The sequence below is a fragment of the Callionymus lyra genome, chromosome 6 (assembly GCF_982586985.1).
Source record: "Callionymus lyra chromosome 6, fCalLyr1.hap1.1, whole genome shotgun sequence".
In the NCBI taxonomy this organism is placed as follows: Eukaryota; Metazoa; Chordata; class Actinopteri; order Syngnathiformes; family Callionymidae; genus Callionymus; species Callionymus lyra.
Window position 1 is genome coordinate 32,922,609 of NC_141823.1, and position 14,369 is coordinate 32,936,977.

At 37.8% G+C, this 14,369-nt stretch overlaps 2 protein-coding genes across 3 annotated transcripts; one reads left to right on the forward strand and one right to left on the reverse strand.

The window, feature by feature from the left end:
- The first annotated feature begins 10 nt into the window (after positions 1–10).
- Positions 11–8,726, forward strand: LOC148078839 (disintegrin and metalloproteinase domain-containing protein 10-like). Its single transcript, XM_087792821.1, has 16 exons — positions 11–277; positions 883–1,027; positions 2,422–2,540; positions 2,723–2,881; positions 3,144–3,244; positions 3,473–3,625; positions 3,786–3,878; positions 4,256–4,439; positions 5,301–5,455; positions 5,545–5,728; positions 6,539–6,689; positions 6,751–6,934; positions 7,000–7,105; positions 7,644–7,858; positions 7,928–8,054; positions 8,198–8,726. Exons 1-16 carry the CDS (start codon positions 223–225, stop codon positions 8,374–8,376), a joined length of 2,310 nt encoding a protein of 769 aa, XP_087648947.1. The 5' UTR covers positions 11–222; the 3' UTR covers positions 8,377–8,726.
- Positions 8,727–9,097: 371 nt separating this feature from the next.
- On the reverse strand, positions 9,098–13,976 carry lipca (lipase, hepatic a). Of its 2 annotated transcripts, none has more exons than XM_087792826.1 (9): positions 13,763–13,976; positions 11,935–12,098; positions 11,618–11,797; positions 11,428–11,545; positions 11,130–11,363; positions 10,522–10,764; positions 10,153–10,267; positions 9,839–10,060; positions 9,098–9,342 (listed from the first exon to the last, which is right to left on the reverse strand). In XM_087792826.1, the coding sequence occupies exons 1-9, from the start codon at positions 13,845–13,847 to the stop codon at positions 9,207–9,209; spliced, it is 1,497 nt and encodes a 498-aa protein (XP_087648952.1). In that variant the 5' UTR covers positions 13,848–13,976; the 3' UTR covers positions 9,098–9,206. The 2 variants fall into 2 exon arrangements, with proteins under 2 accessions (XP_087648952.1, XP_087648953.1); XM_087792827.1 differs by having other exon boundaries at positions 9,839–10,057; positions 13,763–13,975.
- Between the last annotated feature and the right edge of the window lie 393 nt (positions 13,977–14,369).

Below are 14,369 nucleotides of genomic sequence, written 5' to 3' on the forward strand. Positions count from 1 at the left end.
TCCTTAAGACACTTAACAGGCAAGACTGCACAAAAGGCATCAAGATGTAATAAATTGAGTGAAGTATCTGAGAAACTGGAATTCTAGCCAAGTCGTGGAACCATTAGGAACACAGAAACAAATCTAGCAGGTGAATCTTGGATTGAAGACTGACTGGTGTCTCTCCAGCTTTTGACTGTACCAGAGTCGGTACAATCCCCTTTGTCGAAAGGAATATTGGCGATGATATCTGCCAATCATATCACCCTCGCGCTTGTCTTTCTCCTCTGTGTCGCAGGTAAGACTCTTGGATTGTAACTTTCAATAAAACAGCAGCGTTTAACTACTGTCCTCGACTGAGTGCTAATGAAAACCAGAGAGGAATCCCTGAACGTTTGATTATTTAAGTTCGACAGTTCAGTACATTGGTTGTGATATTCATGATTGACCGGAAGATGGCAGTAGAGCGGCAGCTCTGGGTCGTGAAACGCGCACGGTCCAACAAAGTGACCTCGCCATCTGTTGCAGGTTCCTGTCAAACATCAAATACATGTCTAGCTTATGTTTACATAGAGGTCAAATAGATTTGTCACCCATGGTATACCTTGTTGGGTGATACAGGGCGGTATGAAATGTCAATAGCTTTTAAATTCCTGTTGTACTTTCCCTGTGTTTGAAAATGTATTATAAGAAAAAAAAAAAATCACATTCATATATTTTGGAGCAAGTTTCAGCATTATATCGTTGTGTTGTCTCTGGGTCAAGGTGACCCCCGAGTCATTCCTTTGTGTTGTAGAGGTGAATTTTTTTCTCTTCTATATCTAATGGAATTCAAGCTTAATTGTCATCTTAAAATCCTTTAAACTGTTCATAAAGTTAGTAATAACTAGTTTCAACTTTCAGGTCATCAGAACTCAATCCATCATATTCGACACTATGAGGGGTTATTCTACGACACAGTGGCGCTGCACAACAACCATCAAAGAGCAAAGCGGGCGCTTTCATCTGAGGAAAAGATTGTTCAACTTGACTTTCATTCCCATGGCAGGTCAGAACATCTACAAAACACACTTTGTTCTTCTTTATGACCTGATTTTACTCATAACAATGAGTAGCTGATGTTTAAGAAATATGTTTACATGATTCAAGTCTTTCTACCTTGAAACAGTTTTATTATCAGTCATGTCTTCAGGCTGGAGAATCCCTCTCTGAACGAGGTGTCTCGGGCATAACCTCATAAGCTCAGCTCTCCCCCTCGGAAATCCCAATGACCCTCTCTAGATGATAACCACCCTCATTAGGCCTAGCCTAGGCCTGTGTTTATACGACACACACACTCATCTCAACTCTTGCCAATTGTTCTATCTAGAAAGATATAAACTCCTCAGATCAGCTCCTTTGGAACAGAAAAAGCCTCTTGATTTAAACGTCTTTCCAAAACTCTGTCCAGATGCCTCGCCATGAATCAGAACCTACACAGTTTGATTGACATTTTGAATGCACGGGACTCAAATGACACAAATCAAATATTAAAAACTTTTGATATGCAGATCAGGCATAGCTTCCGATTAGTTAAATTTCAGATGGAGAATTCCTCCTTGCCATTCTTGTGATTTGGTTTGTAACTTTATATGACCGTGGCCAAATCTTGATTATGATATATGAAATAAGAAGTTGTTCCCTCTATGGACTATAGGGGGCAGACCTCCTTGTATATAAAGAGTATATTTTAGTTTAGCCCATTTTCCGAAATCCTTGCTTACACTTTCAGGAAATATCCTCTTTGGGTGTGTAAACTATCTTGGACTCACTCAAATTATTTGGAATAAATTGGGCTCTAGTTATTGAGTCAAATAATATCAATATATTAATGTATTGGAGTCTCTAAATATGTCTTTAAAAGCACTAATCCTTGCTATACATATTTTTTGTAACAAAAATAATTTTGTTTAACTGTTTTTTTTCATAGAACATATGTTGCAGATTTTTGTTTCTTAACACCTTCAGCTAATGTGTGTCCACACTTTTTAAATATATATATCTGGCAGAACAGAACCCCCAATCTGATTTGTCTTTTTTCCTTCTGACCAATTTCATTTGAAACGTATTTTAATCCATGACAAGGAGCTTTCCATGGACATGTATGCTTGTTGTGATTATCATTGTGTAAAGTGTTAAAGATCAATTTCCCTACACAAACTACGAAATATTTTGATTTCGATTTGTTCATCTTGTATTCTAGGAAACTAATGTTAGCTGTTACCTCCATAAGGAAAGTCATATGATTATTGTGTTTATCAGTCATTTGTTGGCAAAATCCCCAACTGTATTTATTTTGCAATTATGTTCTTAAACGCTTCATCTATCTGACATTTCTTATAGATGCTAATTCAATTTTTTTCTGTTTTCTTCCTTTTACTATCTTCAATCATTTGTCATCAGGCTTTTCAACCTCCGGATGACCAAGGATGTGGGCACGTTTTCTCCAGATGCTGTTCAAGTAGTGGATGGAGTAGAAATGCAGATAGACACCTCCCATCTTTACAGTGGTAACATATTTGGTGAGTTCAAAGTGTAGGTATTGTCGCCTTAATTTGAAGATTTAATTGAAAAAAACATTCTGTTGAGAATTTGCATTTACTTTACTGAGCTTAAGTTTATTTGTGAGCCATCTTGGCAGGATCAATGATGTTTATTGGTCTCTACTGTTCCCTTTTCCAAACATTACAATTGTTTGTTTCAGGTGAAGAGGGCTCCAAAGTTTATGGTGGTGTGATTGACGGGCTCTTTGCAGGCTTCATTAAAACTCACCATGGGACGTTCTACGTGGAACGCTCTGAGATGTATTTCAAGGACAAAAATGTGCCGTTCCATTCTGTCATCTATCACGAAGACAACATCCGTGAGTTTCTGTCTGAGTAACATAGTTTTGTTATAACAAGGGTTCTGTTGGACTATTGAACCTCAAATATGACATTTACAAATGACTGAAACAGTGTAACAAGAAATACTATAAAGACTTTTAATCAGTCAATCAGGAAAAAATGCTAAGTTATTTTAGCGCCACATAATAGTCATCTTATCACTGGGTTAATTATTTACCAAAATACTTGCAGGGTAGTTTTAGCTTGTTTTATACAATTATTCTTCAAATTATGTCACAGATTTTCCTCATAAAGACGGAGCAGGCGGTGGCTGTGCTAACCACTCCGTCTTTGAGAGGATGAAGAGATACCAGAACCATGATGTTGAATTGCCATCCCGAGTAAGTTTAAGTTGATGTTTTGGCTTAAATTGATCTGAATTTTCTATTTTTTTTTTTTTACAACACTTCTCCTTTTACTTGACGTTGTACCTTATTTTTTAGAATCTTAGAATTTACATGGTTAAAAAAAGTTTTGTGAAGAAAATCAAAGTTAATCATTTGTGCTGTTATTCTTATGCATGTAGTTACTAAGAAATGTTTTTATGTGTTTTGTGCGTTTATTATTAGAATGTGAGCCGAGTGTTCAAAAAAGAGAACCTTCATGGGCCTTTCAAAAAAAGACAGAAAAGAGCAAATGAAAAAGTGGTCTGCGAACTCTACATGCAGGCCGACCACCTCTTCTTCAAGAGATATGGTTCACGATCGAGAGTGGAGGAACAGGTAGGTTCACGTTCAACTGTTAAAGCGTCAACACACTCGGAAAAAAAAAGCAAATCAAGAGGGAAAGGTTATTAATGGGCATTTATTGTAATTTATATTTGCCTTTACATGTTTTTATTCTTGCTGTACTGCTAATTTTAATGTTGTTTTTTTTTGGCAGATTGGCAAAAATGTTGCGGCAATTAATCAGATTTACAGATTCACGGACTTTGGCCACATTCGAAATGTCGGTTTTGTTGTGAAAAGATTACTGGTAAGTTCATCATAATCACATCATTGTCTTTAAGTTGGAGCTTTGAAGTCTTGAGTTAGACAACATACGTTTTTGGTGCATTTTTAAGGAACCACAAAATGATGCTTGAAAAATGGGGGGAAAACTGCTGGAGTTATTTTAATGACTTTTCTTATTATAACGGTTTAACTATTGTGCTCGGAAGGAGGCTTCTTAATAAAAAAACATTTCACCAGATCACCAAAACTTTTTCTTATCCCATAATCAACACTTCATGAATTTAGTTCATAACGTTTCAAGTTAAAGCAGGCAGATGTCGTTTTTAATATACTTCTCAATACACCTGGTGTTCTTAGTACACCAATAACAAATACAAAACAATTTTGTGTTTTTTACAGATAAATACAACTGCAGGCAAGACTGATCTGTCAAATCCTTTTCGATTTGCAAACATTGGGGTGGAAAAGTTTTTGGAGCTCAACTCTGACCAGAACCACGATGCCTATTGTCTCGCTTACATCTTCACCGACAGGGACTTTGACGATGGGATCCTGGGCTTGGCTTGGGTGGGATCACCTGCAGGTCAGTTTGAGAAAGCTGTCAATTACATGTGTTTCCAAAAGTCGATCATTTTTCTTTCGTTTTTTTCTTTAAATTCATTGAAATAGTTTAGTTTTGCTCACACAATAATAAAAAATGTGAATAAATAGTTGAGAAAAAGGCAATAAATAAGTAATAACATTAAAGTAACTGGATATTGATTTCTGTGTATAATTGATCAAAACTAAGACGCCACATACTTTTGATCAGGAGGACATGCTCAATTTTTATACAAACAAATACTCACAAGTTTATAAAAACAAAGCATGAAGTGAAATCCCATGATAAGATAAACAGATAGATATAACACTATTTTTCCCTTGGGAAATTAGTGCTTCCAGTCACATCACAGCAGCAGCAGCAGACAGAAGAACAAATGCAAACAAGTATTAGAATCTGTTTAGTGATTCAATTATTTTCCTTGTTCTGTTAAGGCAAGTTATCAAGTTCGTAACTCACCACACGAGCAGCAGTTCTATGAAACATATGTGATTAAACCAATGCTGGCAAAGTTATGATCAAGATCTTAATTTATATAAACTCCCAGTTTTTGTCTTTCCAGTATTTAATATTGAAATATGAAAATACATTTTTGCAAGTCAAGACTTTCAATGACATTAATTCTACTTAGTTGAGGCACTTTGCTGTCTTCAAGAAGGTAATGTATATAATGTTTATGTATTACTTTTCTAAGTCTATAAAGTAGCCCCTCAAGCAATTACTTTAGTCAACCTAGGATAAATCCTCTATTTAAGAGTTGAGGTGTAACTCTGCTTTTCCAAATCAAGTATTAAAACGGAAAGTGTCATCACACTGTATTTATTCAAAATGTTCTTTCCACAGCGGGTGTCTGTGCGAGGAACTACGTCCAGTCTGGTGGAAGGAGAAAGTCTCTCAACACCGGCGTTGTTACTATTAAAAATTACAACACATATCTCTCGGACCCAGTTGTACAATTGACTTTTGCTCATGAGATTGGGCATAACTTTGGTTCCCCTGTACGTATATGATTTTTCCTATCCCTTATTCAAACCTTTCTATTATACTTCATATTATTTAACATATCTTTAATTTTCTATCATTATAGCATGATAGCACTCTTGACTGCACTCCTGGGGAATCAAACAATATGGCATTGAAGGCGAAGGGCAACTACATCATGTATGCAAAGGCCACATCTGGAAACAAGCCAAATAACAACCGGTTTTCACAGTGCAGCATCAACTCTATAACCCCTGTGTTAGAGAGGCAGAAGGATCTCTGTTTTGTTGGTATGACATTTTTATCTTCTCAAGTAGAGATGTTGCTGTCCACAGGTACAGCGTTGATTTAATATTGGTATTTTAATACATTTTCTTCACGTATCTTGTTAAAAATGCATGTTAATATGATATAATTGTTTTAATGATCCAGGGTCACCTAGAAGAAACCTGCAAAATGTGTAGAAAACGTGCGTTGATATTTGGGAATAATAAATCTGATCCTGTGGACACATTTATTGACAAATGAGAAATAATGTCTTGTGTTTTATATCTGTTTTATATACTTGTATTTGCATTATTTAGCCAAAAAGTGTTTTATATATAATCATTGAAACATTTCTATCATAAATATCAGTCAAGGTTAACATTTGTTTAAATGTTAAAAAAACAAACATTTTAGAAATAAAAATGATTAACTAAGTAAACCACCACATAAGCTATTTTAATGAACTCATATAGGGACCATCCCACTGATTATATGTTGTACTTCTTTTTCTGAGCTTAACATAGTAAATGTTTTTCTTCCACTTATACAGTACAGAATTCTTGCTCCACACCATCACCTCCGGTGCACCCCAGAGATCACTCTGGGAACTGCTACATTATCATCTTTAGAGAGTATTACCACAAGAGAGTTATTCTTTGTCTTTTGCAAAGTGATGTGTGCCTTGCTATAGAAAACTATTTTTAAATTAATATTGTATTTGAGGCATATTTTGCAATTGCATTATTTACAATTTTCTTGATTATGTATCAAAATGTTTATCGTGAAGTAAACATCTGATATTGTTGCTCTTAATTCTCCTGTTACTTTTGCAGAGTCTGGACTCCCAATTTGTGGCAATAAAATAGTGGAAGAGGGAGAAGTTTGTGACTGTGGCTACAGTGAAGATTGTGATGATCCCTGCTGTTATAACGCTGATAAAGACGTGACCAAGCGATGCAAACTTCAACCCACAAAGATCTGCAGGTACAATCTAATAAATGTTGTGTTTCAAGCAGACATCAATTCTCTATTATTTTCTCCTCAGTCCTAGCCAAGGTCCATGTTGCACTGAAGAGTGCGTGTTTAAAGACGCAACTAACAAGTGCAGGATGGAAACGGAATGTGCCAAAGATGGTTTTTGCAATGGAGGAACTGCTCTGTGTCCACCGTCAGAATCAAAGGAAAACCTGACGGCTTGTAACTCCAACACCCAAGTCTGCACCAGCGGGGTATGCCAATGTCGGTCGCTTCTTATGTTACACGTCTGACTGTAACACCTGTGTTTGTGATTTAGATCTGTTCTGGATCCATATGTGAGAGATATGATCTGGAAGCTTGCTCTTCTTCCAGCAAGAGAAAATATGCTCCGGAGCTCTGCCAAGTTCACTGCATGGAGAAAGGTTAGAGAACTGTATACATGGAGCAGAAAATGTGACCAATCCTTTCTTTTAGATTGTTAAAAATAGAATGAGCATAAGTGTACTGTTGTTCAGAGCATATGCAATGACTTCATGTTTAATACTGAAAAAAATGCTTCTTCAACCTAGCAGTAGCTTGACCAAAGTACATTCATTTGGTGGAATTCAATCAATTCAATATATTTGGCATACAAAAGATTGTAAAATCCCTCTATCGGCACTCCCATAGATAAGAGTATTTAAATGGAAAAAAAAAGCAAAAAGTATTGAATTACCTTAATCAGCTCAAAATGTGAATGTAGTTTAACTACCTGAAACTTATTATTCCAGCTATTTAGTTGTACTGCATGTAACTTAAAGTACTGGTGAAGTCCTTTTTTCTTTTTTGATTAAAAAACTTTCCATTGAAACAGATATACCAACCAATATCTCCCAAAATATTTTAATTAAAAGTTTCATTTACCACTTGACCTGCATTTAAGTCTCCCCAAAACTGACGAGACTGTGTCTCCTTCTGCAGAGAAACCAGACACGTGCAGCAGCTCAGGCTCAAGGAAACAACACTTCAACAACACGATTACTACACTCCAGCCTGGATCTCCCTGCAACGACTTCAAGGGGTACTGTGATGTTTTCTCCAAGTGCCGCCTAGTGGACGCTGACGGCCCACTTGTGAGGCTCAGAAAAGCCATTTTTAATTTAGAGTTATATGGATCCATGCTGGAGTGGGCGGTGGTGAGTACACAATCACGCGAGTGTTAGATGCTTCTTTCTTTTAAACTTTGAAAACTGTCTGTCATAAAGGCTCACTGGTGGGCAGTAGCTTTGATCGGAATCAGTGGCATTTTGGTGATGGCTGCTTTGATCAAACTCTGCAGCGTGCACACCCCGAGCAGTAACCCTGGACTGCCACCACCAAAACCTCTGCAAGGTACGGACATCTTCGGTTATTTTCATCAACTGAACTCATGCTGAAATGTGTTTTATTTAGTGCATGGTCACAGTACACATTCATACATGCTAAGATAAGTGTCTGCAAGTATCTCAACAAGAAACTTCAAATCCATGTTGTAGGTAATGGAAAAACAGGAGAAGTGGAAGAACCTCAGAAGAAGACCAACGACAGCAACACCAACACCAAGGAACACAAGGAACACAAGGAACACAAGGAAGATAAGAGCAAGAGCAAAAGCAAGAGCAAAAGCAAGAGCAAGAAAGGAGGCAAAAACAAGAAGAAGAGGCAGAAGCAGTAGCAGCAGCTCAGAAAGCAACATGTGTGGAAAACTGGAAGCAATAACACCTTTGCTAAAGGCACAACAGCTGACCTGCTGTTCTCTACTATAACTTTAGGGAAATTAAAATAGGACAATAAAAACATTGTATTGAACACTTGCAAAACAATCTGTCAAAACTCTTTATTCCAAGAGTCAATCCACTTTACAAAGCTTCATGGATGCAACAAAGGCCGTAGATTTGTGTGTCGGTTCTTCTTTCTGTCTTTCACAATGTGTTCTTATGTCTTGAAGATGATTGTAGTTGAGTGATTATAATGTCTATGAAAGAACTTGATAAATGTTAATAAACCTTAAGTTCTCTTCTGTAATTACTTGGTGTAATTCTATTATAGATATTGTTTCATATGTTAAACAAAAATCACCTCACTATGTATGATCTATTTTCACAAACTGTAAAAACTTGCGTGTGGCAATTCAGTCAGGATTGGAACCACACCAGATTGAAGTTTCAGCAGAGAGCTTTACTTTTAGAAGTCATCTGGGGCTCTGAGTGGTTCACACACACACACACATGCACAACACACCGTGGCTGGGGAGGAAAGCTTTCAATAATTTTCCACTAAATGATCTACACAAACTAAAAATGTTTAATTCATTTAGTGGGTGAAGGCTTTTGGTATGTTAAGCAATAATTTGAGTTGCCAATGAGAATATTCCAAAACATTTTAGGATACATAAAAACTTTGTATCAAGCTTGATAGTTTATTTTGTTTTGCATCAGTCACATGATACAATCCAAGTTGTTCACTGAATCGTTTTTCCGTCTTCATAACACAACTTTCAAAGTGTCACATTGTCCCATTGGTTTGTTTTCTGCTATGCGTCCTTCCTTTGTTTCTGGTTGCTTCTTTACAACGCACAAACACAATAATTGTGTTGAATTCAACCTGTTGGTCGTCTTCTGTCATGGCACAGAAAGATATCCTGAAAGACAGAACATCACATTGTCAGAACACTCCTTTACAATAAAGAGAATATGAATGGTCAGTTACTTATAATGTGATAAGGCTTAAAAAGACGGAATGTCACTAGAGGGCAGCAAAAACCTACTTTTCACAGATTTGTCGTTTGAACAACTAACTTGAATGTAATATGACGTTATTTTTGTATGTAAACACCCGTATAATCGTTTTTTTAGTAGATGTATTTACATGCACACATATAAACATTAAAATGAATTACTGAAAGTAACAAATGAAATGTATCTCCATGTTTTCTGTTTAAAATGAGGTTTCTAGTTTCAAACCGCGTCAACATTGACCCACAGTAAATATAGTTATAATTAATTTAATCTTAGCAATAAGTGGTATTCAAACTTATCACTTGGTTCAGACACCCCTTTAACGTGAGTTATTTATGCAAACAGGATCTCATTGATGAGCCTTTGTTATATATGCCTAAATAAAGTTGCACATTTTACCTTCTCTGGGTGTCTCCTGCTTTGATGCTGACCCTGCCCACACTGAGCAGTGGACTACTCCCTTGACTGCCCCATGGCATCATGGTCTTCACTCGGTTCCACATGCTCTTCCACATAGCCCGGCCCTCCCATTGCATTCTGAGCAACATCAGTTCACCCAAATCTCTGTCCAAGGTAATCAGGAACGTGTGGGTCTTGTGTCTTTGGAAATCTTCACTGCTGCTGCAGGACAAGATCATTATGACTTATGATTTAAGAAATATGAATCCAGCTAGACTCCTTCCTAGTTAGGTTTGAGGGATGATGCAACTTACAAGGAAATGGGAATATCGCCGCTCTCCTCCTTGGTTCCTGTGATGGAGATGGTGAGTGGTGGTTTTGTCATCTCAGTCTGGTTGGCAAACTGGATCTTGAACCGGTAGTGAAAGACTGAAGAAATTAAGATGTTTCAATCTTACTTCATTGTGTAACAGTCAGAAAATACTAGGACAGACCCATGTTATACAGTGGTATTAAAATGTGGGGCTTCTCTGTGTCTCTAAGATGCTTAAAAAGGTATGTGAAATATAATTATAAAATAGACACAATAAGGCCCCTTTTAGTCAACATGATAGTATCTATGAAATAAAAAACAGTTGTTTGATCATATTGGCATGTGTGAAATGTTTAGTTGAGTTTTGTACGTTTATATGGCATCTGGCAGCCTGTTTTCAAGTAGAGCCTCCTGCTGGTTCCTGATGGGATCTTCTTGATGTTGTAGCCTAGTTTGTTGCAGCGGTTCCTGCTGCAGTCCAGGCATAGACCTTTGACAAAGGCACTGTGATCCCGGCAGCTGTAGCCCACGCTCTGCTTATCATCATGCAACAAAGAATCCATGAAGAGATGGACTGAGCGCTCATGAGCACATTTCACTGTCTGCTGAAATCCTAGAGTAAGAAAGAAGTGAGAGTTGGTGAGACTTTTAAAACTGAAGTACATTTATCACCTAGACCAAAACACACTTGTATTTTCCTCAATGTGTCATTCAATCTGAAGAGAATTGATGTCATTAAATCCAGGAAGAAAGCTGACAGTTGTGTCTTCTCATCTTTATTGCCTCTGATGTTCTGGACAGCTGGATGTTGGTGCCTTGAGGCAGAACATCTCAAATGATAATGATCTCCTTTGATGATAGTTTCATTAACGATACAATGATACAGCACTGTCGCTAGGAAAATGTGTTTTTAAACCAGCGAACTGCACTAAAATTGTTTGTCAAATCGAAAGTTCCTTTTAAACTTTGTAACCGTACCAAGAAGTCCGTACTGGGATATGTGATGGTAGACATTACTCAGGTCACAGCCAGGCTGGAATTCTCCTCCATTGGGGTAAAAGTCGTAATGTGCCACTGGTTGCTTGATGCCGACACTGAGACCCATACGTTCATGTGTGAATGTGTGGATGGCGTCTACAAATTCGGCATCATCAGGAGAGAGTCTCTCTGTTGAAGACATTCCTTCAAACAGAGGCCCGGCTGGGTCCAGACCTACAGGAACCGTCAAAAAGAAGAGTAAGATGATTCCATTTAGTCGTTTCATCCTGTTACTCACCAGTAATTCTTCCAATCTTTTCTGAACCCTCCAAATAACTGCCAGCGAATCCGGAGATGTGAGCACCAAGACTATAACCTATTAAATGAGCTTTTCTGAACGAGTAGTTATAGTTTTCCTGAAAAGGTTGTTGTAGCATCAGTCAATCTAAAGACACAATTATCTATTCGCAGAGGGAGAATCCACTCACCTTCAGCGTGTGCAGAAGGTGAGCGATGTCTTTTCCAACAGTCCTTGTCCCCTGTACAGCAATGGGATAATGTTGGTGAGCCAACGACAGCCAGTCAGTAATCACTATGTTGACATCTTTTAGTTGTGTCTTCATCAATGAGGCCAGTCTCATCACCCAGCCTTCCATCATGCCGTTCATCTGGAGAAAAAGGTCAGAAGTTTCATGGAAGAAGAATTTTAGACTGACGTTCAATATCTTAGTGACTTTGGTCTGGGAACATGTATTTTTACTCATCAAAAGGTTTGACTCGGAAAAGTGAGAGTTGATGACCTTACCGACCACCCATGAGTGATGATGATGAGGGGATTGCTGCTGTTGAAGCCACAAGAGGTGAGTGAGTGCACCTGTGGAGGCTCCAGTGTACAGGTGTCGATACCTCCACGAAACAACCTGAACACTGAGCTGCTGATGTGAGCGTTGTTCATCCTAAAGACATGATCTTAAAAACCAAGAATCAAAATCATGTGTGTCATACACGTAAGGAAAAACTTTGTTTCTGCAAGTTTGAAAGTATAAATGACTCAAAAACATACAACAGGTCTAATATGTCTCTTCTTTTGAGGCACATGCTGGGTTCTAGCTACAATAAACATTTTTGGCAGATCCTGTCAAGGTTTTTCTCATCACGTGATTGTAATGAAAGAACTAACCAGGTAAAGGTCACACACTTCAAAGTCTTCAAAAAAAGCAATTCTGATCAACATTTGCATGCATCCTAAAACAACTGTTTATTTCCCACCTAAGCACTTCTATTGATTCAAAGGTAAGGTAAAGGTACGTTCGGCAACAGTAAGGTATCCTACGTTGAAACCCACCCCTACATAGCAGTATAATCAGATCATTCATACTTTCATTAAATATTCAATGACACAGTCTTAAACAACAACAAACAAGTAAAGGATAACAGGCCTTGACCAAGCATATTCAATATATATATATACATATATATATATATATATACCATATTGTGATTTTCACTCACTCTTTGGATTTTATCCACAGAACTGGATACCTGTTTTCATTTGTATCAACAACATTCAAATTCAAATGGCCTCTGTGGACAGCAGGTTGGACTTGCTCGTACAACCCATAGACACCAGGAAAGAGAATCAGCGAGATGGCTGTTGCCTACAGGACCCAGATGTAATCCAGGGAAGCACAAAAATAAAAAGAAGTTTTTGGCTCTCACAAAAGAAAAGACGACAGACAGACAACAGGCCATCTAACCTCCAGTCCCTCCAAATAAACCTTGGGTCAGCGCTGATCCAACTTTCTGTGTGCTGTATGTTCTTCCCTCTGCTTACACACATTTCCTCTCGACATATTGGTCTCCTCCCCAACATCAAGAAGGTTAATTGATGACTCTACTTCTGACTGATAACCAGAGTTTGTAGTCTCAATGAAAGACTTTTATGATCTGTGTGTTGACGATTCCACCGATGCATTCTCAATCCCTAGCCTTCAATAAAGTAGGACTTTAAGAAATCCCAACATATTATATGTCCTTTACAGGAATTTCAGCAGTGCTATGTATGAGGCGATTGAATGTTCTTCATTTACTACTGAAGGATTATTATCTGGTTTAGGAGTCGCTGCTTGTCGTAGCAGAAGAATGAGTTTTCTAAACATTGGCCGACCTGGTTGATGGTTGCTCATGACTGTTAGTCCAAAAATGTGTGAATGAAGTAGTTTGAGGATAATGCAACATATCTATTCTGAGCTTAACATCATGTCAGTGAGAGAGTCCTGAGAGTCTTTCAGCTCTTCTTGGTGTTTCGTTTGGCATTTCAAAAAACATTTTGACAAGAGACCGAAAGACAAATAAATCGCCATCCGATGGACCCTTGTGAATCTCACGAAAAATTATGACTGCACCTCAGTGATAAGGCAGCAGCAAAGGACATGGGAAGTTGAGTGATTTTATTTAAATTCATCAGTCAGAGTCTTCAAAACAGCTTTACTGTCGTGTTGTGGCCTGCAGTGGTCAGCATTATTCAATAATGGTCACAATAGAGTGTAAAAACTGAGTTTTTTGTTTGGGTAGATATATAGAGTTCAAATATTCAAATATTTATCGTGTGCAAAACACAGCATTTTACTTACCTTGTCTTTTTCCTTTTATTTTCTCCCCTCCAGCGACGTGACATGTCAATATGACGGAACAGCAGAAGAGCCGCAGCAGGATCATGACAGAACAGGTGAGCGTTAGTGTTTCTGGCTTTAAAAGTGAATGAAGGCTGTCTCAGAGTCCCTGTAATAGTCCTGTATTTATTTAAATACAAACATTGCCCACAAAAATGAGGAACCTGCCGCACTCTTGGGATATGGATAAGGCAGATCCTGTGCAGTCCTGATTGGCTGGACTCGGAACTGCAGATCAAACATGTTGTGAAACCATGAGCGGTGAGATGTGACCTGGTGTGCTGATGGTTTCCAGAAGTAGAAGATAAACAAAACTTCACATTAAAAGATGAACAAATGAATCTGAAGTTGCTTTAATTAAGTATTAATTTACATTACCAGTGCAACAAAATGTCATTGTAAAGTCAGCAAATAATAATTGGTTGTAAATTGCAAGAGGGGTTTTTAGATCACAAAATATTGGGGCCAAAGTTTCTATCAGCAGGTGACTGAGACTTTTATAGGTTTGTCTTAAGGTAATAGGTCAAACGGCGCTGATGATGAATGGTATATGATCATCGCCAAAAGT

What these genes read in the sequence shown, in the direction of transcription:
- LOC148078839 (XM_087792821.1), top strand. Translation starts at nt 223, where the DNA reads ATGATATCTGCCAATCATATCACCCTCGCGCTTGTCTTTCTCCTCTGT. An exon ending in GATCGAGAGTGGAGGAACAG is followed by an intron (nt 3,626 to 3,785) that starts GTAGGTTCACGT and finishes TTTTTTTGGCAG; the next exon opens with ATTGGCAAAAATGTTGCGGC. An exon ending in CCCAAGTCTGCACCAGCGGG is followed by an intron (nt 6,935 to 6,999) that starts GTATGCCAATGT and finishes TTTGTGATTTAG; the next exon opens with ATCTGTTCTGGATCCATATG.
- lipca (XM_087792826.1), bottom strand. Translation starts at nt 13,847, where the DNA reads ATGATCCTGCTGCGGCTCTTCTGCTGTTCCGTCATATTGACATGTCAC. An exon ending in TCATCACTCATGGGTGGTCG is followed by an intron (nt 11,798 to 11,934) that starts GTAAGGTCATCA and finishes CTTTTTCTCCAG; the next exon opens with ATGAACGGCATGATGGAAGG. An exon ending in ACCTTCTGCACACGCTGAAG is followed by an intron (nt 11,546 to 11,617) that starts GTGAGTGGATTC and finishes CAACCTTTTCAG; the next exon opens with GAAAACTATAACTACTCGTT.